The sequence below is a fragment of the Lathamus discolor genome, chromosome 3 (genome assembly GCF_037157495.1).
Source record: "Lathamus discolor isolate bLatDis1 chromosome 3, bLatDis1.hap1, whole genome shotgun sequence".
Taxonomy (NCBI): Eukaryota; Metazoa; Chordata; class Aves; order Psittaciformes; family Psittacidae; genus Lathamus; species Lathamus discolor.
In genome coordinates, this window is record NC_088886.1 from 77103901 (window position 1) to 77125780 (window position 21880).

Sequence of the window (21880 nt, forward strand, 5' to 3'; positions counted from 1 at the left end):
AACCACAGCTAATGCTACAGATCTGCAACAAGGGAGAAAACCTCAGGACATAAACACACCCAGTTTGCTTGGCTCCTCTTTGTCATACATCGTGCTGCTCTGAAGACAATAAATGCGTCAGGGAGGAGAAGGGTAAAGTTGAAAAATACTTTAATTTAAAAAACCCTTGAAAGTACAGACAGGATATCAAGTGTGCTGTACTATGCATGCAAAATAAATACAAAATTCTAACTTCTTTTAAAACATCATGAAACAGAAGATACATGTGACTCATCCTTTCTTAAAGAAGAAAGGCTTATATAACAGTTAGAGCAACAGATCAACATTGAGATTCTGTTCCCAGATTTTGTGGCCGAACACTGGACAGTACTTAACAGTTGTGTTTCAGTAAACCTATGTAGTATCTCCATGTATCACAGGAGCACTGCTCCAGGAAAACTCACTGTTGGCAAAGGGCTCAAATAACAGCACTTGGTTTTGTTGGGTTTTGTTTAGGAAGTGCTTCCAATGTTGCAATAGCCTTGGGAGCACTGTTAACGTCAGTATCACCTGTCCACTAAACTTGTCATTGTCTTTTTCATGTTGCTGCACCTACCTTGGATGTACTTGGTTGTTTCCTGCTCTGCTTTGAATAGTATTTATGCATCCCTGGCAAATGATGGACCTCACAGCCACAGAGAACATGGGTTGGGGTTTGCTTGGTTGGTTTGAGGGGTTTTTGTTGGTGTTTTTTTTCTGTGTTGGTGTAGCTGGTATTGCCCTAAATAATTCAGTGAAAGGAACAGTGTATGAAAAATGTAGTTGCCTGTTTTGGGGGTCTTTCATGTTAAACATACCGCTTAGGTAAAATATTATCGAGGTATTATCTGGGCATATAAATACATGTTATGTACTTATGGGGGGATAATTATTGTTACCTCAGTAAAGTGGAAATACAGAAAAACTCTGGGTTTGAGCCAGGGCAAATGTGATTCTTCCCCCTGGCCTCAGATCACATGGATGGGAGTCCTTAGCTAACTACGAAGTACACTGAAATAAACCTGTGTACTTTACAACATGCAAAACCCACTAGGCATCTCTTCCATCTGTAATAATTTTAAGTACTTCATGTTCATGGTGGCAACACAGGCAAAGGTAAAATACATCTTTAGTCTACAAAGATCATTGTTTGGGGGGAGTTTCCATCGCTCTCCCAAACCATCAAAGCTAATGAGGCTTTTGTCCATTTTCACAACAGCTAACACTTCCAGCCTCCTGCTAGTGACAGAATCCCCCAAAGCCAAGTCCCAGTTCCAGAGTGTGGTGGTATTAGCTGTAAATTTGGTTCTCAGAAGTGAATCTTGCTGCTAGTGGCCTTGCTCATCAGGACTCTCTTGCTGTTTTGAATGTTGTGGACTTGACAGTAAGTGTATTTTGGGTCACCTGCTAGAGAAGGCTTCTCTCTGCTAAACATGCTATAGATTCTGCAAATGTATTCATAAATTTATGGCACAAAAGGCTGCTAAGTGTCTCTTCCTTTCAAAATGAAGCGAAGTTGAATCATTATAAAGTAGGAAGAGACACGAAAGGCTTCCAAGCACCTACTCTAACTCCTGTTTTAGACAGAGAAGCTCCTGGAATGTGGTACAGCAGCACCTCTCAGCGCTGTTAGAGGTAAGGGATTTTCTCCCTTGCCCAGCAGTGGACAATGAGAAACCATGGTTGTGCATGCACCGCTGAAGTCATGCTGCTTCATCAGGCATGTTACAAAGAGGTCCCTTTTAAAGCAAATACATCCTGGTCGGACATGCTCTTCTGGAGAGCTGACTGCTTTCTCACCACTGGCAACTCCTTTTGGGTTTGGAAGATCAGATGGTGACAGATCAATGGTCTTTTGTTTTCCACAGTTTGGAAGACAGTAAAGTAAAACAGTAAGGTAAAACAGTAAGGTGAGGACAGAAGAATGCAGAGATAGTTTAAAGAACAAAAGAAGGAAATGGCCTCTGCAGGTGGGTGAACTGAGGGGACATGACCTACTCCCTGGCCTGGGATTTTGTAATGCATAAGTTGAAAGATACTTGACAGTCTGAATTTTTCTGCCTGTTACTTACTTTTGCTCCCCACACACCTCCTATGTTAAGTCCCAAACTGAAGGCTGAAGAAGGGGAGGTAGAAGCCAGGTATCCCTCCCTCCTTGTTTTGCCAGGAATTACTTTCTGCTTTTTACTGAATGAGTAAATGGCTGTGTATTCCAAGGACAGCGGAGCTCTATGTGGACACGGTTAGAGTATTGCTCCAGCTGTGCTGACAGCAGTTCCTTTGAGCAGCTGAAAACAGCCTCAGCCTTTGTTGTCTTTTCTGTGCCACTGAGAGGTCTGGAATGGATGTCAGCACCCGTCTGAGGTAAGGCAACAGTAAAAATACATCTGAGGATGGAAACCCTCTCCTAAGTCACCTGCAGTTGTCCGATGGAGAAACAGGAGTGAAGAAAGGTTCTGCAGAGGGACCTGTTGAAGAGGGAGGAGTGTTATGTGAAGAAGCAAAGACATGGAAAGTACAACGTAGGTAGAGCAGAGACCAAGAACAGAACAACACAAGTGGAGGGTGAAGTTAGGCAGGGCTCTGAAGAGTTATGGGAGTTTAAAACAAATACGGAGAGGCAAAATGAAGCTAATGTGCAGTAAGCCTAGCCAGAAGAGCAAACAAACCTCGTTCAGCTTTGTTAACTTTTTCTTCATCTTTAGCACTGAAAAGCATCGTAAGCAATAAACACGGTTTATCAGCACATTAACTGCATTATGAAAATTGTTGACACATAGGGTACTTAGTAGAGTATTAATAATGGCTTCTCCCTGTAGTGCTCAGCACAGAGGACTTGACAATGAAAAGGACCAAAACGGATATCGTTTTTTAGAGGTAGTAGCCTTGGCACAAGGCATCCTGCTGGGACAGGCTGCTGCCAGTACTCACTTTGGAAATAAGCAATGTTTACTTCCCCAGTTAAAGTACCAGTAGCATGAGAATCCTCTTCACTTGAACAGCCCCTATGGTTTCCTTCTGTTGCTCTGATCAGGCACCATCAGTGATACAGGAAACAGTGTTTTCAGAAAATCCCTGTGTCCACCAGCAACCACAAGAAATCACCAAGCTGAGTTCTCACTGTGTATCCTTCCTCTCTAGGGTGAATACATTCTCCATCCTGATATTTCCCAAAGCTCAGAGCAACTCAGTAGCATATGGAAATGAAATCTGTTTATGCATTTCATCTTCATCCGCCTCATCTCCTTCGTGGATGGAATTGGTTGGATCATCTTGCTCAGATTCTGTCCCTGTCTCAAAGAGCTGCTCTTCCAGGAAGAAGCTCCCAATGCCATATTCCTCCTCATGCGCCCTTGTTTCTGCAGGTGAGATGTGGGGAGATCCCAGAACAAAGTCTGCAAACCTGCCAGATTTTTAAAGGGAGAAGTGATCAACTGAGAAACATAAAAACTCGTAAATGCAGGGGCTACTACTAATTAAGCAGGGATGCTGTAAGGACGTGCCTGCAGGCAGCGCTGATGAGGGGATGTTGCAGAACAACAGAGAGTAAATCACAACAGATGGCAACAACTCTGAAGATTTGTTTTCCCACCTCATTTTTTCAGCCTTTTCTATATAAGTAACTTTTGCTGTTCTAGAGGCCATCTGCAAGGTCTTGTGACTAAGCAAGAAGATCTAACTTCATTTTCACATCTTGTCAGTGCTCATGGCGTAATCCAGAGTAAGCATTTGTACATTTGGATAGATGGCACTTCAGCTTATAAAAATAAAGCTGTAGCATATCTGACGGAAAGGCTGTAAGAATTCAGGTGTTGACATTGCTAATGAAAGGAAAAATGGTGAGAGCATCGTATTCTTACACTGCTGCAATGTCACCACACTTCTGGTGCTGCACGCACACTCTGGGCAAGCTGAGCTAAAGTCTAAACACCAAACTGGAGGCTTGTGTCTAAGCTAAGCATGAACTTAGCACTGTCCCTACATTTCAGATGATTGCCACAAATCTTACTTTCAGTGGACAACCACACTGGAGAGCTAGAATGGAGCTGGAGGTTTCTGGCAGGCATGCGGAAACAGACGGCAGTTCTGACACCTGGCAAGTGTCGACAGCATCAGAGAAATGTAAGAAAAAGGAAATGCAGCTACATTCTGGAGTTCTGGTAAACTGATCAATAATTTACATTTTTTGACTTAACATTTCTGTAAGATGAATGCTGTCACCTCGCTCTTCTTGGAAGCACTGTTAGTCTAAATGGGGAACTGGCTGTTGGCCAGGCTGTTTTACAGGTTTGCCTTGTGTTGAACTTCTGACGTTTAATGGAAGCCTGAAGGGGTACTCAACTTTAAATCAGGCTTCTGTTGGTTCTCCTTTTTATTTTTTGTATTTTTATAGGAACAGTTTTTGAGATGGCTAGCAAATACATGTGTCTTTATTGTTTGTTTTGTGCATTTGGCACTGTTTTGTTTTACAATACTGCAGTGAGTTTTCACTTTGTGTATCTTTGAATCATGCTACAGAGTGCAACTAGCTTAGAAAATAAGATGGTTTAAATCTATAAAACCTGGCAGAGAAGCTGCCTGTGTGCCCATCCAAGGAAGATGAAGCTTCTATAACTAGTTTGAAATTGTGACACTTGGTTCTGTAGCAAGGGCCAAGTCTTTGTGGCTGGCTACTATGTGAAACTCTGCTTCTGAAATCCTGAAGTCTTAGTCTGGACAGAAATACACTGCTCTTATGATTGATTAATTTTATATTCTGCAAGGTTTTCTGGCTGTGCTTATCTAATCCTTCCCACCCCATATTTGTCTTAAGTTGGTCTCTTAAGCTACATCTGGAGTAGTTCTTCTATTTGTTACACTTCCTAGGTGCAGGCATTGATTTCTTTCTCAGTATTCTTAGTCCTAGCTATTGGTTGTTACTTGAAGTAATAGGATTCTTTGGCTGTGCAGGCTTGCAGCTGGGAGAGCTTAACACAGGTAATACTGAATATGTATCTTTAGCCTGCCCCAGTTTTACACAGTGCAAAAGTGTACTGCTTTGAAACCTGAAGAAAGGGGCATTTTGCTGGCTAGCCAGCCACCTGGGTCACTGTGTGAGAACTCAGAGAAGCATTAGTAGGCTTTCCTTTTGTGATTACTGTGAATTAACTCAGAGTAATTCATGGTCAGGGAGGAAAAGAGGGGGCTTAATACCACCACTAATACCCTTGAGAGGTCTGGCTGTGGGATCCCAGTAATCTTTGGTGGGATTACTCAGGAAGATAAAGCTACCCGTGTGCACATCTGACTGCGTGCAAGATAAACGCACCTGGAACAGCACCTGACGTGGCATTTGGGTCTGCTCTGTAAGTGTCTGTACAATGCATTTCCTATTTTAGAGAAGCCAGATTTTATTACCTGTGTGGGGACTGGAGTTTGGATACAGCTAACCATGACGGGAAATCACGGTTTCTGCAGAATAAGCGTAGCTCCTCCAGAGCTCTGATAGTTTCTGTTTCACCTTGTTCTCGGTACTCCTCTTCAGTAAGGTGTTTAAACACTAACTTTTTTGATATAAAATGGTTCTTCATTTTTCTGGAATGAAATGAAAACAATTAGTATTTCTGAGGTATTCTGGCATGTGACTGTTGTCTGTCCTTTTTCTCTACTACCTGCTATTAACATGCAGTTCATCACTTTTACCCCTTTTAAGAGGACAAGCTACATTTTGCATTAAAATTTTAGGACAAGGTGTCTTGATGTTTGCTAGCATGTTTACCCTAGGTCTTAACCGACAGTGCAGAATTCCACAGAATGGCATTTAATGAACTTCAGATAAGCTTTGGAAGAGGTCCTTATTGTGTACGCATGGACTAAAATCTCACAGAATTAGATGGCTGCTCGCTCAGCCATTTATAGGTGCAATATGCAAAATGTGTCTGTGCAGAGGCGCGGGCTGAATCAAAACCCAGTCTGCATATGTAACTTTGAAGACGAGCAGTGCTCTGTTATGAGCTGTTCATGATGTTTGCTAGATCACTTCTCTTAAATCTTGCTTTAAATTACAAAGCTGAGTACTGTGAGGCCAAAATGTTTACAGTCTGATGGTTTTTTAGCTGCTGCGTAGCGCTGTATAATATAATTAGGTATCAATTAGAAAGTGTGCCATGTTCTGTTCCCTTCTGTCGACTGCCTTCAATTTAAATGTTGTGATGAGTTAAGATAAGCAAGGGCTGGATGCCCATAAAACTTTCAGCTCTGTATAAAACACCTGCTCCAACCAGCAGCATTCAGCTTTCCTCCTCATTTCCCTGTAAACCAAGAATGAACTGTAACTCTTCTTCAGATCAAATGGTAAAAGTCTTGTTGTCTTAGTGGGATCTACTGATCTTAATAACAAATAATGCAAGGTTCTTGGTATATCAGCTGCTCTGAACTGTGAGCACTGGAAACTATTATTTTTGTGGTATGGGTTTTTAGTCTCTGAACTCTATCTAACCTACAAGGACTGTCACTTGTTAACATCTGCTTCCCTGGTGACAGTACGCTGTTTTATCCCGTAAGATTCAGTAGTTACCTTCAGACTCTCTCCCTAAACATGAAAACAAGGCAGTATTGCTTCAGTCTGATCGAATAACCAAACAGAAATGTTTCGGTTATAATATGCAGCAGACTAGAAGGTGCTATGTTTGTACTTAAGAACAGTCACATTTCTCCATTATTCGTAGAACAAAACTCATGCTTAAACCTGCCAAATGGAAAATAATTAAATTCCTGTGTCTTGGGGCTTTGAACCTTTCATATTGCAGCTTTACATGTGATAGCAATATGAATTACTTAGAAACTCATCATTACTGAAGCATATGGGTTTTTTCATTATCAGCCTCTGTATTTCTGGCAGTGCAGGGCCTTGGACATTCACAGATGCATACATACCTGCCTATGTGACACGCAGCACCCAGGGGGTAACACAGGCCCTTTGAACAGAGGCTGACTGCTATTACTGCATATGCAACTTGAGGTATGGTGACTCCACAATAAATCAAGACACAGGCTGTTAACTGCAGTGTCCATGCAAACAAGGATATGCTCAGATCAGTGGTAGGAGGTCCGTGCTGATAGCAAGCAGCAAAGCTGGTCATTCCAACACCCAGAAAATACCCTGTAGAAACAGAAGAGGTGGATATTGGGAAAAGGATGTAAACTACTCATATAAATGTCATTAGTTTGTTTCACAAAGCTTACAACTGCTGTGAAGTACAGCCTGCTGTTTCTTGTGTTGTCTTACAGGTACCTGCTTTCTGATGGGTAGGCTTTTTATTTCAAAAGTGTGCAAGGAGGTGATTATAGATCAAACAACCTTTAGCTAATGCTCTGAGCTGCACATGAATTCTCCCCATGCTAGACTGCTGGGGCAGATGCCAGATCAATACATTGGTCAGCCCTTGCAGCCACATCCAGTTCCCAAATCCCAGCAAAATCCGAGCCAGCACAGCCACCCTTTTTCTGCTACAGGGAAAGTATGTAATGGCAGATCACTGGACAAATAATACAGGCAAAATTTGCTCTTAATGCTGCTGCTGGCCACTATATCCAACTCCTGTTTAACGAGTAAATGCTTATTTGAATGGATTAGGAACCTTTGGAATATTCCAACATCTATGGCTTAGGAGGAAAAAGTACACTATAGTAAGTCTGACTTGATTTTGGGATTTTTGGGCAGGTATTCATCTGACCACTAAATTAAACTAAAATCTGCAGCACATTTCTTGATGATATTCTTACCCAACAAGTAGTTTCTGTGTTCAGACCACAACCACTGCATATTCTCTTTGAAGCAGTAAATAAAATACAGAGAGGACATCCAGCAGCCACTCATTAAAATCCAAAAGGTGCTGTGCTGGAAATTAAAAAAAAAAAAAAAGTTAAATATATAAAAAACCTTTAAAAATGTATTTTTAAAAATAAAACCTTTGAAATAATTTCAAATCAAACCCACAACTATTTTGTGCAAGGGAACTCATGGGCAAAACCAGATGACTTACTAGACTTCTATGGTACAGTGCTCTGGACTCATGGTATAAGCCTGTTGCAGTGTATTCCCAGTTGACATCCTAATATTGTGGGAATGCATGGACTTTGCAGAAGGAAAAACTCACATCTCCCTTTCAATGAATTCTCTCTGTTGAATGGAAGAGAATCTGTCTCTGTTGCCACTAACACTACATTTTGATTTAGATTGATTCAGAGATTCAAAAGTAAACTTAGCTCCAGTATAGTAAAAATAATTTATGTTTCAGAATAAATTATTCTTGTACAGCAACAACCTCCTGTTTAAACTCAGGAGCAAGCTAACTAGAACTTGATTCTGACCTAATTGTATTTACTTGACACAAGCAATCCTGCAGTCATTAAAACCGAGCCATAAGGACAGCGCATGGTCAGAATCTGGCTCTGTACTCTTCATTTCTGTATTATGATGCTTATTACTGTTTTAGAAATGTAGATTTACCCTTGGAATAAACCTTTTAAGTATCAACAGGACAAAGACTAGCAGAGCAAGAACACCCAGTATTATTCCACAGAGGTAAAAGAACTTGGTACTCCTGTAAAAGAACAAGAAAGAATACGGTGAGAAGTGTAATTTGTAATTCATTACAATGCCAGTGTTTCTAAAAACAGCAGCAGTGATCTTCAGTAAGAACTTAGCACAGCTGTTAAGAGTTGTAGTTACCTGGTTGACGGACCCAGTTCAGACATCAAATTGATGTAAGGAAAAAGCCCCAACAGAGACTTAAAGTCACTGGAGGTGTTCCAGGCTAGCAGATTGTGGTTTGTTTTTTTTAATGCTTGCACTACTCCTGACTGCCTTGACCCTCTAATTTCCAGTAAACTCATTTTCATCTGTGTACCAATATGGCTCTGTACTGCAAGAAAAGTGGGTGTTTTGTTGCTGTTTTGGTTGGTTAGTTTTGTTTTTAATTTAAAATGTAAAAGAACTCCACAAACCCACAAGTCATTTCTTTCCTAAACTTATTAATTTATAAAATCTGACTTTTTAATTCAGTTAACTCTATAAAACCTACTGCTGCTCTGCTTGTTTTAGAGGTGCCTCCTGACAATTAATGTGTGACTCATTTTGCTTTGAAGTCCTAGGCCGCTATTTTGCTATATTAATTAACTATCGTCCCTTACATGCTGTCCAAAATGTGCATTGAAAGAACGATGGGGAAAGGTTGGTACAGAGGTGGAGGCACACAAGGCCCAGGGTGACCTCATCCTAAACATTTCTTTCTGCAAGAAAGCATCACTGATAATACATGCAGCAGCACTTAGCATCCAGTGAACCTCACTGGTCTACAACAGGGAGAGAGATTTTGTCTGAATTCCCACACTTGCTCACTGAGGATTGACTTGGTGTTGCCCAGTGAAGAAAGCTTGGACAGAAGAACCCTAATACAGTTAAGTGATTAACAGAATGCAGTACTCCAAATACAAAAGGTATGGAGGAGTTGCAAATAGATGTTGTTTCCTTATTTCACTTTCCCAAAGAATCGCCTCTTTAGCTTAGAAAACAGACTGAAGATGCACAGGCTTTGGGAAAGAAGGTCAAACCCCAGCAGCTAGTACTCACCGGCTCAGGCTGCTTGCAAAATGGAACAGAAAAATTCCAGCAATAAACAAAAACAAGAGCTTTCCATCTAGCACTAAAAAAAAGGGTGGAAAAAATAGAAAAGGACTTTAATTTAGTTTTAAATGCTGATTATAAAATATCAACAGAAAAGTTCCAAGCTTCTTACAGAAGAGATGGTACATTCAGAAACAGTGGCAATACCATGCTATCTGTAATGCAAAGGGAAAAGTTTTTTACTTACTTTCTCGTTTCACACTGACAATGTACAGTTCGGTTTTCAGGGGCTGTATCTTGAAGCAAATATCCTCTCCATATTGTTTTACGCTTACTCTGGTTTCTGTAGCTGTCTCTGGTTTCCAGAAGACTTGAACAGCACATGCAGCAAACTCGAATACAGTTTCTGAATTACGACAGTTGCTGTTCTGTGAAATGGGCTCAAACCTGAACATTTCTCTGCTGTTAACTTTTACCTACAAACCAACCACAGAATACACAGAGAAGTAGCTCAGAACCACTGGGAGGGGTGGGGGGGGTGGGTGTTCTTCTGAGCTATACAGCATATAATGAAAATCTGTACAGAGAGTTTGAGTTCAAGTCTTAGTTGTTTCATATTGGTTATTAGTATTACGTAAAGATCCGCTGGTTAGGCCTTAGAAGGTGATTCGGAGAACTCACTGTCAGCAAAGTTCAATGGAGGGACCTCAGTCCCTCCAAAAACTTGGTGGGTTTGGATTCACCGTGACACTTGCCCACACACACATTTCTAACAAAACCAGTAATCTTTGCCTGACAACAGTTCCTTCTGTGGATATTCGCAGACTTCCCCGCCTGAACCATAAGAATTTGGACTTGCTTTTCTTGTAATAAACAATGCAATTTTCATGTTAGGGACAGAAGAGGGATAAGGAAAATGAAAGCTATAACCAGAAATTTAAATATAAACACATTCCTGTCGGGTATTTCAGGATTTGTCCCTAGCACACATCCCCCCCCATGAAACTGGTAAAAGATCTTGTCCATCTTCTGAAATGGGGTGATCTGCTTGAAGATTGTGATTCATTGTGAGCTCTCGATCAGAGCCTATTAGACAACAAAGACCCATCTATAAAGAGTGATGCAATAGGTAATAAACCAGGCTTCTACTGGGATAAGAGACAACACATCAACGGCCCATGTGTTGTGGGAAAGATCTGAACTTCCTGCTTTTAAACATCTCCTCCAGGAAAGTGTGTGTGACTACCAGAGGATTTTACCACCTGAACTTTGCTGCCATTCATAAAAACATCTGCACCATGTTCCTGAGGAAAGCAGTCCTGGGAACAACAGACAAAGAGACATTTCACTTCCTTATATCTGAGAGCAAATTCCTCGAACACAGACGAAGTGAAACAGTTTCTTTCTTTTGCCCAGAGACATGCTTCCAAGGTTAAAAAAAGAACCATACAGATAGTCAGCTTGTTCCTTTAGCTGTTACTTCTTTCACTGTTAGGAGGTTTTTATATTGTTTTGAGTGAATCTCTGAACATGTTTCTTAAAAGATGACCCTTTGCCACTCAGGAAAAGAGACATGCGCTGCTACTGCTGTCTTTTCATTAGTCACAATCTAATACACCTTTGGTTTCTACAGTGGGGCCTGGTATGCTACAGTGAGTGAGTCAGAACTGCATTTTATCCTCAAATTTAAAAGCTTTATGAAGGCGTTTGGTGATAAGCAAAAACATTTGTTGCAGAGGTTGAGTTGGTCCATCAACTGAAAAGGTGTGCAACAAAATAGCTTACAACTCTACGTTTACGTTTGTGTGGCATCATACTGTAAGCCTGGTTATCATCTCTGTAATAAACAGAAGCCAAACCTCACTGCATCCGAATAGGATGATTGCAGTGCTGCATTTTTATCATGGTCCTTCCTATACACTGTTCAAACTACCAATTGCAGAGAGATACTGCTTTGATCATAAACTTTGCTGGCGCATGTTTATGTGAAAAGTATTGCGTATCAGAATAATCCCCAAAACAGCCTCTTACCTGAAGAGTTGACCAAACATACTGCAAGTGAAATGTTCTGTTCTGCACATAGCAGTAGCAGCTTTCATCCCGTTTCTGGATGACATCCATTTCCTGCAAGAAACTACAGTTTCTACCTGGAGGGGGGAGGACAAAAAAGGTAATTTCAAGCGTGTATCAAATACAAATGAGTAATTTTCCTCCATTTCATTATTGCACATGCTGAGGGAATCACAAGCATTTGCAGATAATCAGAAGTAAAAGCTGTGCCACAGGGTACCATGTTGGGCATGATCTAGATGAAAATTCAAATTAGACTTCTCATCAAGTCGTTTGGGCTTCAGAGTAAACTGCAACACCTTTGTAAAAGGTGGTATTTTTAAACAAATGTAGTCCATGGAAGTCTGGCTTTGGTATTGGTGTTTTCATGGCACTGGAATGGGGCCTCTGAGCCAAACTCACTGCTGGCACGAGTGGGTGTAACTCCACTGGAGTCGGTGCTTACACCAATGGTGAATACCACTGTGGGAGTCTGAGCAGGTAAACAGCTTACGTATTAAATAGTCATTTAGCACATGACACGGCTGCTGATCGCAGAAAGCAGGCTCCTCTCCCTCAGAAATGTTCCTCATGCTAAATAACGCAACTCTTCGCTGTGAAGCAAGTCTTCCTGACATAGTCCAGCCATGACATGCCGGAAGGGAACTGCACTGATAGCTTGTGTTAGAGATTAAGTCATTTTATTAGGGATGCTAATTGCTGTAACTCCCCTGCAATGTTAGTGAGCACCCTACAGTCCTCAAAATCAGATTGCACTGTCGAGCAGAAATGCACCTAAACGATTTATCGAGCAAACTCTGAAGAGTAACATACGTTCCAATCTATAGACATGTGTAAACTATACCCTACAGTGCATTGCTGCAGTGTTCCAGGAGCATAATTAAAGACGAGAATAAAGGAAATAATTACAGATCTGAACAGAGGGAATCATCTGGCTCACCAAGCAGAAAATGTAGGTCTAAGCCAAGCTCAGTAATAACTGCTAAAGCACTGTCATAAACTCAGAACAGCAAAATGAGCATGGGCAAAGCAGTCCCAATCTCAACAAGGAGATACTGTTTGCAGGTAAAAACCTGCCCTGTCTGCCCAAGGAAGCTGAACTTTGGCTAAATTCTTTTTTAACCAATTTAATTGAGCCAATAAAAAATACCAGTGTGGATATTCTTACATAACTTCATGATGTCATTCCAGAATTAAAGTGTCCGCAGATGATCCTGCTGAAGTAAACTGGTTTGAAATTTGGGTAATTTTATCGTGAAGAATTAACCCTGTGGTTAATTTCCACCCATGGCAAACGCAGCGGGAAGGGCTGAGCCAGGCGAGGACTGGATGTACCTCTTGACAGGCGCTTCCGTAAGAGCGATCAGATGAAGTGCAAAGGGTTCCGTTCCTCCCTGCAGTGCTGCTCACTGACACAGCAAGCAGGCGAGGCTGGGCACTACCCAGGGCTGAGACCAAGACAGTCCAGAGATGGGACATCCTATAGCCCTGCAGGGCCAGAATGCAGCCCAGAGCGCCCACACCTTCCCTGCAGGGTGTGTTGGGATGAACTAAGTAATGTCCTCCATATACACCGCTAGCAAGTATTTTTTTACTTCCCCCCTTCATTTTAAGCTGTTCTCTTGAGGAAAATAATTTGTTTCAAACACATCAGCTCCACAGAGTGAAATAACCGTGTTCCAAAAGGAAAGTTACTTCTGAACAGGTAACCATGAGTTTGGAGGAGGATTTTAACTACTATGAGGACACACAAAGAGGGCAGCTCTCGCGTTTTGAGACGATGAGCACTGGAATCAGCATCTGCTGCAGAATCCGGAGGGAACATCCCTCCAGTTATGTGTCACTGCTACAGCTGAGAACAACCTGCAGCGCTTCAGCTGCCCTCATCAGTAAAAGCTCTGTTCCGCACCCCACTGCCCAGAGCCAAGCTAACGAGCGAGCCAGCAGGGGTAACGCAGACAGCCGCTGCCACAGCCGCATGGCAGGCACTTGTCCTGCGAGCACCTGCGGGCTCTTTGTCACCGTGTCCGCGGGCCAGCCGCAGCGCCCGTGCCCCCCGCCCCGCAGGGTACGGCGCACAGTGCTCTTGTGGGGACCGCGCTGACACGGCACAGGCAGAACACCGCACACAACCTCGGGCAGCACGGCGGCCGCGGCCTTCCCGCAGGGCAGCGCCATTTTGGGCGGCAGCAGGTCGCGCTGTACCGGCGGCCACGGAAACCGAGGGAAGCCGGGGAGAACAACGTGTTCTCCTGCTCCCGACGGGACAGCGGGGAGGAACCCCCGCAGCCTGCGACCACCCGAGCCGGGGAACGGGCCACCCCAGCACCACCACCCGCGGCACCGCCCGCCCCGCGCAGTCCCCTCGGGGCGAGAGGGGCAGGCCCGTACCTGCTGCCGGCGCCTCCCCGGTGCCCCCGGGCAGCGCCAGGAAGAGAGGCAGGAGCCGCCCGAGCAGCCCCGGCCGGGCCCGGGGGCGCCGCCCCGCCGGGCTCATGTGGCGGCCGCCGGCTCCAACCTCGGCCCTGCCGGTCGCGGCGTGGGCGGGCCCCGGCGCGGAGAGGGGCGGTGCGGCCCAGCGCTGCCCGCCTGCCCCCGGGGTGGCCGGGCCCGGGCAGGGCCGGTCCGGCTGTGAGGGGCGGGCTGGCAGGAGGCGGCGGCGGCGGCGGCGAGAGTCACCGCTTGTGGCGGGCCGTATCCTGCCGCGCGTCGCTGGGTTGTGCTTTAGGGCTGTGGGGGCTCAGGGGGTGCGTCTGGGGGCAGTAAAACACATGGCGTAACCGTGAGGGAAAAGCGTTTCTGTCGAAGGTTGGGGCTGTTCCGCCGGGAGAAGAGAAGGCTGCGTGGAGACCTCAGAGCAGCCTTCCTGTGTCTGAAGGGGGCCTATAGGGATGCTGGGGAGGGACTCTTTGTCAGGGACTGTAGTGACAGGACAAGGGGTAACGGGTTAAAACAGAGGAGGCTGAGGTTAGATCTTAGGCAGAAGCTCTTCCCTGTGAGGGTGCTGAGGCGCTGGCACAGGGTGCCCAGAGAAGCTGTGGCTGCCCCATCCCTGGCAGTGCTCAAGGCCAGGTTGGACGGGGCTTGGAGCACCCTGCTCTAGTGGAAGGAGTCTCTGCCCGTGGCAGGGGTTGGAACTGGATGAGCTTTAAGGTCCCTTCCAGCCCAAACCATTCATGATTATGGTCCCACGTTTGCCTGGCAGACCCAAAGTGTTGATTGCCATTACCAGTCAGGGTATGAATTGGTCCAAAACCAAAGGCTCATGTGAACCACTTGTGACCCTTCCACACATATAGGAATTCCCTGAATGAGGTGTTATTAGGTGCTGTGATGGAGGTGATCATCCACCACTTTCCTGTGTTTCCTAGGCAGCCACAGGAAGAGCCTGGAACAGGACACGAACAGGACATGCCGTTCCCACCGGTGCTGAGAGTAGGTGAGCTAGGTCCAGCACTGTTCAGTCCCTGCTTACTCACTGCACTCATTTTAGGTGGCATGTGAGTCACAGTCAGCACTCAGGGGTGGAGAGGGCTGGCGCTTTCTTCCTGTTCTATGAAAATCAGTAAACACAATTTTGCCAAGGCATTCTGGCATCACCATGTATTTTTATCCTGAGCCCAACGTTTGACCTTCCCAACCTACTTGCCTTGCTAGTGTCTTCCCTTCCTTGTTCTCAACACACTTTCTCTGCGTGAAGGTTGCTTTTGGGTTTATTTTTCATTGTTTAGGGCCGGATCCAACTCCCAGGGGTGCCAGGATGGGGTTTTTTAACACCTGGAGGGGCTGCCCACTGCCTTGCACTGTATCTTGGCGCTCGCCTCTGCAGGGAGTGGGTGCTGTGGGGCTGCGCTCTCCTCGCCTCACCTCCTACGCCCGCTCCACGCTGGCTGGGCTCGCATCTAACTGTGGATTATTCCTTGCAAGTACTGAGGAAGTGGAGGATAAGGGCAAAAATAGTTGGGATTTGATAGCATGTGCAACATCTGACAAACTGCAGTCGCCAAAGGAAGCAGCGATTGATTTATATCTTTATTTGTCTTTATGTAATTTGGGTGTTGCCTTTATATAACTTTTCGGGTGCTTTCTCTAGCAAAGGCAGTGAAGAAAGAAATGCTGGATTTTGTGCTTACCTGCTTCCCTTAGAAATACGTTATCTCTCAGTTGCATGTCTAAACAGCAAGGGACAATAGTAGCCAAGTTATTAGTGGAATCCCCTTCACATTTGCAATATTCTTTTGGTTACGTTCACCTTCTTGACAGCATTTTCTCTGGGGAAGGAGACAATCTACGTTCAGTTCTCACTTGTATTTTCATTCCTAGAGCTCTTTGCACTTCACCGCTAATTAACTTTCAATAACTGTCGTAGGGTTACAGGCAGTCAGCATGAATCAGATGGAAAATGTAGCTTCAGGGGACCGCACTCTGTCACAAACGATTAGGAACCTTTGCTTGATTTCCGAAGAGAACGCACTCACTCACTCAAGCAGGATACAGCAGCTATTAGGCAGCGTTCTACCACAGCAAGAAATGCCTCATAAAAGAGACTTGGTGCTCTCGCTACAGCCCTCCTGTCAGGGTAGCTCTGAGTAATTATGTGACATTTTCCTTGCTTGTTTGTTTGTCTTCCTAAATGGTGGAATTGCTTAGGGCAGAGCTTGGGTTCCGATCTTAAAGGTGGTATTTTTAACTGTTCGCTCACAAATACAGTTTGAAATGGGGAGGTTGCTTACAGGTGCAGCTCTGCCCTTCTCAGGTCTTGTAAGATGGGATTGCTGAGTGAGACTAGCTTTTGGCTGGGAGAGCTTGAGGGACAACAATAGCTGTTGCAGGCAGCAATGCTGGTACTATTGGGAATGGGTCACATTCCTGGGAAGCAGCATGCAGGGCTCTCAGCTCCATGCTTTTGACAAGTTGTGACTTCAGTAACTGGGAAGGAAGCAGGTGAGCAGTGCAGAGCCGTGTCCTCAGTGTGTGCTTTCCTCAGGCTTTTGGAGCTCTGGGTTTTGCCACCCGATGTATTTCTGGCCTGTAAAGCACTCCTTAATATACCTGCAATGCCTTTGCGTAGCTGCCTAAAAGCTGTCTGCAAAGTTAGATGTAATACCAAATCCTCTTTCTACTGCTGAATCCTTTTTCTTCCACAGAGAATCCAGCCACTCCCCGCTGATGATTTATTTAGCCTATGCAGCCATAAATATGGGCTACAGCTGTGCAGGGCACCGATGGGGATATCCTCTGTGCTTCTCAAAGCCTTACCTACCTTAGGCTCTACTGCTTTTGGAGACAGACCCTGTTTCCTGCAGCATCTTCAAGTCCAAGCAGGGGACAAGGCACTGGGGGTTCCAGTTCCTACTCTGTGAGGTGATGCTCATTACCCAGTTGCAGCCTGCTGTTTACTTTCTAGCTAGAGCTAATAGAGGCTTTTCATTTCCAGGTGTGCTTTTAAAAACCTCAACACATACTCCGGATGACTAAGGATGCTGCCTCTGATATTATTCCTTCCCCCGCTTTTGCTCTCCCTTCCGCCTCCTTACATCAGCAGTGGGTATAATTTGTTTGCACAGTTGCAGGGTGCTTTATCTTTCTTTGGCCAGCCCTGAGTGGATGGGGGTTTGTTGAAGCCATAGCATTCCTGCTTTCTTAGAGCTGGCGTGTGGGTGTTGGATTGTGTCATTCGTAGGAGGGGAACGTCAAAGGAAGTGGGATCAACTGCTGGAGGAGGTTTGTAAGCCAGGTACTTAATATTTGGTTTCCTGGAAAAGCAAGAGAAATGTAGCAAAACAGGCAGCCTTTGTGTCTTTATTTTCCCCATGTAATCAGAACAACACAATTCCAAACCATGCTTGAACACAGTTTGGTTTGGGGTTTTTTGTTGTTTGGGGTTGGTTTTCTTTTTTTCCTTGGTTATTGAGGATGGAGAGCTACTGTATTTCCCTTTAAATTGTTCCACATGTTTTGGTGGATTCTGTTGAATGTTTATTCCAGTAGCACAATAATTCCTGTTCCATAAGTGCCTTTGCAAATAATGCAATTTATTATCAGGTTCATTATGTTGTCTCTTTATTTGATGTAAAATGGTCTCTTACAGTTAAAATTAGACAGAAGAGCCATTTGAGACTATTTTGTTCATCTCCAACTGTTTTTTCAGGAGTGCATTAGTCTGAAGTATTTCACTGGCAAAATACTGAGTTATTTTGGGGGGAGAAAAATGATCTACCAAAGAAAAGTACAGCTACTTATTTTTAAAGTAGTTTCATGGTAATCAGTTTTATTTGACGTGTGTAGATACTGAGGTAGATACTGCTCTACAAGGAATATTTACTTCTCCTAAACTGCTCCAGGTAGTAGATACCTCACAGCCCTCGTTCGGGATAACCTTAAAACATAATACGAAGAGTTATTTTTTTTAAAGGTTACCTGTCCTATCTTATGGATTAGGCAAAAGAACCGTATTTTTTCATTATGCTGCTTTTTCTGAAGCCTTTGCGTATTTATCTAAGTGAAAGATGCTTATTCTAGCTGCTTTTGAAAATCTCTGTGCCATCACACACGTTTCCCTGTTGTTTTGTTGAGGGTCAGGCATGTCTGAGACTGGCTCGATCTGAGTGTTTCAGATAAACTTCTCTGAATAAGGCAGCTTTTTCCTTTTTGTGTGGCTTCTGAGTCACACAGCTTTCTTGGCACTTAACCCTGTGTTCGCTTCCCCATTGCTATCAAAGGGGCCTGTAGGTCAGGAGGAAGGAAAGCTCTGCTGATGGTAAAGTGTTCATGGGAGGATGCATCTGCAATTGCTGGAAACACAGTCCCTCCCTCTGACTTCAGCAGAGGATTCTGGTATAAATTCATTGATCTCACTGTTATTATTCCTGATTTACACAACAGTAAGCAGTAGGTAAGCATGACAAGAAGTTAAATAGCTCTGGGCCTTAAATATTTGGTTTATTTTTAGCATGTCAATTGCAGCTATTTATATAGCAAGGAAGCAGTGATACAAATCTGTCTGGATTCCTTCTTTGCTTGGAATCTGCAATGGGGGGGGGTGTTGTGTTTTAAAATTTTTATTTGTTACGTTAAATTTGCTCTGATAATATGTTACAGACATCATTTTTCAAGGCCCTCTTAACCCCCACTTTTAAGCATAAGTGAACTTATTACTTACCTAAAAGAGCATTGATGGAGCCCTGGAGCAGCTGTGAGATTACCCTGTGCAGGCGCTAGTACCTTACATGGATTTATCTGTGGGGAAAGGTCCTAACATTGTGGGAAAGACATTTCCTCTAAAAAAAGCATGAAGGATAAGCTAGCCTGGTGAATGGAGATGCTGGAAAATAGCACGTGGTTGTGCATGCTGGCTCTGAAATAAGCACCTTTGGCTCTTAAGTCACTAGTTTATACGTAGCTTTGCTTAGTATTTACCAAAACCTATTGTTTTCTTTTGAGGCCCTTGGTGACATGGTTCAGTGGTGGTGTTGGCAGTGCTGGGAGAATGTTTGGACTTCATGATCTTAAAGGTCTTTTCCAACCTAGTTGATTCTATGATTATGGATGGTCTGTGGTAATTTGACTGGTGATCCTGGCCTGGTCTTTAGTTGGCAGAGAAGCACATCACAAAAGCCAAGTCCTACCACTAATGTTAGCATCCACACTGATAGTCTGACACGTGCCCAGGTCTTCACTGGCAGCTGAACATCCCTCACTGTTTGAAGACAGGCAGGTCATTACCTTGCAGGACCAGTTTTGTTGCTGCATCCCTCCTGTGGAGAAACTGAGGATTTGCCCACTGTTTTGAGTTGAGCTTCAAAACATCATTCTATGATTTAAAAACAATAGAAGTTTGTTGAAGAATAGAAAAAGTTGAGAGCCCAGGAATGAAAGAGAACTAGCTGATCAAATGTGTGTTTCCCCCCCCCCCATGTCTGCTCTGGGAAACCACAGGAGGTGGTATGGTTTTGTAAAGAGGCCACGGGAACAAGGTCTTGTTTATGGGTAAGTGTGTGTCTGTCTTGTGCCTTACACTCATATTAACCATTGACGCTCTTTACCACCTTTATACAGCAGCCTCTAGTAATTGTCCTGGGATTTGACACTCTTGGAAGAATGAATTGCTAACAGTGTTAAACAAATGTGAAAAAATTGCTCTCTTTCCAGTGGTTCTGGAAATTAAATATTAGCCCTGATGTGCTCAGCTACCTTCATGATTAATCTCCGTGCTGTCAGAGGGGCCTGTTAAGCTCTTTTAGATCAAAGGAGGCTGTTCTGTATTAAGAAGGCTCTGGTAATGTCTTCCAGTTACTTTGTAATCACACTTTTGCGTGAATGCCACCACAGTTGCTGGTGTGCCATTACACTGGCCAGGGAAAATCATGGATTTTGATCAGCCAGATGTGTGTTTGGTGGGCACCTCTTCCAAACCATGCCTATCTGCAAGCCAGGAACAGAGTTAAACTGGCTCAAGACCTAGTCCTTCATGTTGATGCTCTGATCTTGAATAATAGAAAGTTCTTTTATGGATACCTTCCTGTGAGGCTTCACATGAGTAAATGCTTCCCAGGAATATGAGAGAGGCAATAGCTCCCTCTTAACAAAGGGGAACTGAAGGAACCCACTGCCTTAGCCCCACAGTCCATGGCCAGCATGGTCATTGCCCCGCACAGTGCCCAGGAGAGCCTCGGCAGAGGCAGCCCTGCTTGTGCTTAAAACGGTTGTTGTTGGCTTTAACCAAGTAATTGGCGAGGAAGACGGGGCAGCTTAAGCCATCGTGACTGGTAAGACCTAGGAAGGGCAGTCACTCTTGCAGCTCTTGCGTACAGCGCAGAGGTGGCCTGTGACTCTCTGCTGTGTTCGACCCATTAAGTTTTTGGATGTCTTGCTGCTGTTTTCTTCTCTGTGTGTGCTCTGACAGGTCCAGCTCAGGCTGGCAGCTGTTAGCACACCCGTAACTGAGCACTTCCAGACTACCTACAACATCTCCTTGATTCAGAGCCTTCACTCTGCACACATGTAAATTCCACTGGTGTGCAGTCCCTGTTACTGGCATAGTGTGCCAGCCTGGCATGCATCCTCTCCCTTCCCAGCATGCCTGGTGTTTTGAGATGTCTGCCTTTCCTGCTTTCCAACACAGCCCTTCTTCATTATCGAGTTTCTGTACATCTTCAGACAGGCTGCTTGATGACCTTTTTTTGTGCATTTTCCTTATCAACTCAGAATTTTTTGGCTGCTGTTTTTTTCCTATCTAAATATAAAAGTGGGAGAGACTAGGAAGTAAGTGCTGTTGAATGATTAGGCAGAGATACACCAGTGGCTTTGCTTGATTAATGCATTTAGATTGTACATTACCTATTAGGCAGCTTTCCGGTCTATTTCCCTAAACCAAGGTAATTTGCTTATAGGGCTATCTTTTGTAAAATAAGATGATGGGTGCGTGTGTGAATGCCTAGGTAGGGAGAGCCAGGATGTACAGTCATTTTGCCCTTGCTAGTCACAGCCGTCCTGCAGGCACTTGAGGAATGCAGGATGTGCCCCAAATAGGTCTTTACAAATATTCCCCACTGCATTCATTTCAGCCTTTCCCAGCATTCATATTCGCTGTTGCTGACAACAACAGGATTTCATTATGGTAACTCCAGCAGAGTACAAATGGATTTTTTTTTCCCCTTTCATGCCAGCTGGAAACCAAAGGTAAAGTCTTGCTGTACTGACTCAGATGAATGGTTGGACAAGCCTGGGCTCGTCTCTGGCAGTGGCCAGAGAAGCTTCAAGAGAGTTGAAGAACAAAAGAATTGTAAAGTAATACTTTTGCCCACTCCATCCTCCTTGCAAATTGAGTGTTTCCAGCTTTGTAGTCTATTCTGACAGGATAAGAAAGAATAACTTTAAGAGGAAGGGTGGTGAACTGAGGAGAGAGGCATTCTCTTCAAAGTACTATCAGGGTTTAGTTTTCTGATCCAGTGCCAAACACAGTGAAGGCAGTTGCCAGATGCCCTTGTGATGGGACTTGTCCTGGGGCTTTACAGCATTGCCCCTTGCTGCCTGTGTCCTGCTGCTCTGCTTCTGCTGGAGCTGGTGGGTTCTTCTGCTGCTGAGCCTGTGTGACAATCCCACTGCTGCTGACTGCAGGGCACATCTTCGGTTCATATTGTCTGCTCATGACTGACCTCATATCAAACTCCCATTTCCTCAGTG

The 21880-nt window shown here is 44.3% G+C and overlaps 1 protein-coding gene across 2 annotated transcripts; it reads right to left on the reverse strand.

Moving 5' to 3' along the window:
• Positions 1-133: 133 nt before the first annotated feature.
• On the reverse strand, positions 134-14239 carry NEMP2 (nuclear envelope integral membrane protein 2). 2 transcript variants are annotated; one of them, XM_065669928.1, is made up of 9 exons: positions 14087-14239; positions 11657-11772; positions 9873-10101; positions 9632-9704; positions 8510-8603; positions 7783-7897; positions 6934-7159; positions 5416-5592; positions 134-3421 (listed from the first exon to the last, which is right to left on the reverse strand). In XM_065669928.1, the coding sequence occupies exons 1-9, from the start codon at positions 14190-14192 to the stop codon at positions 3196-3198; spliced, it is 1362 nt and encodes a 453-aa protein (XP_065526000.1). In that variant the 5' UTR covers positions 14193-14239; the 3' UTR covers positions 134-3195. The 2 variants fall into 2 exon arrangements, with proteins under 2 accessions (XP_065526000.1, XP_065526001.1); XM_065669929.1 differs by having other exon boundaries at positions 11657-11749; positions 14087-14179.
• Between the last annotated feature and the right edge of the window lie 7641 nt (positions 14240-21880).

Excerpts from the sequence above, each read along its gene's own strand:
- NEMP2 (XM_065669928.1), bottom strand. The coding sequence starts at position 14,192 with ATGAGCCCGGCGGGGCGGCGCCCCCGGGCCCGGCCGGGGCTGCTCGGG. Across the intron at positions 10,102-11,656 it reads ATGTTTGGTCAACTCTTCAG|GTAAAAGTTAACAGCAGAGA; the intron begins GTAAGAGGCTGT and ends GTTGGTTTGTAG. Across the intron at positions 3,422-5,415 it reads AAACTCCAGTCCCCACACAG|GTTTGCAGACTTTGTTCTGG; the intron begins GTAATAAAATCT and ends AAAATCTGGCAG.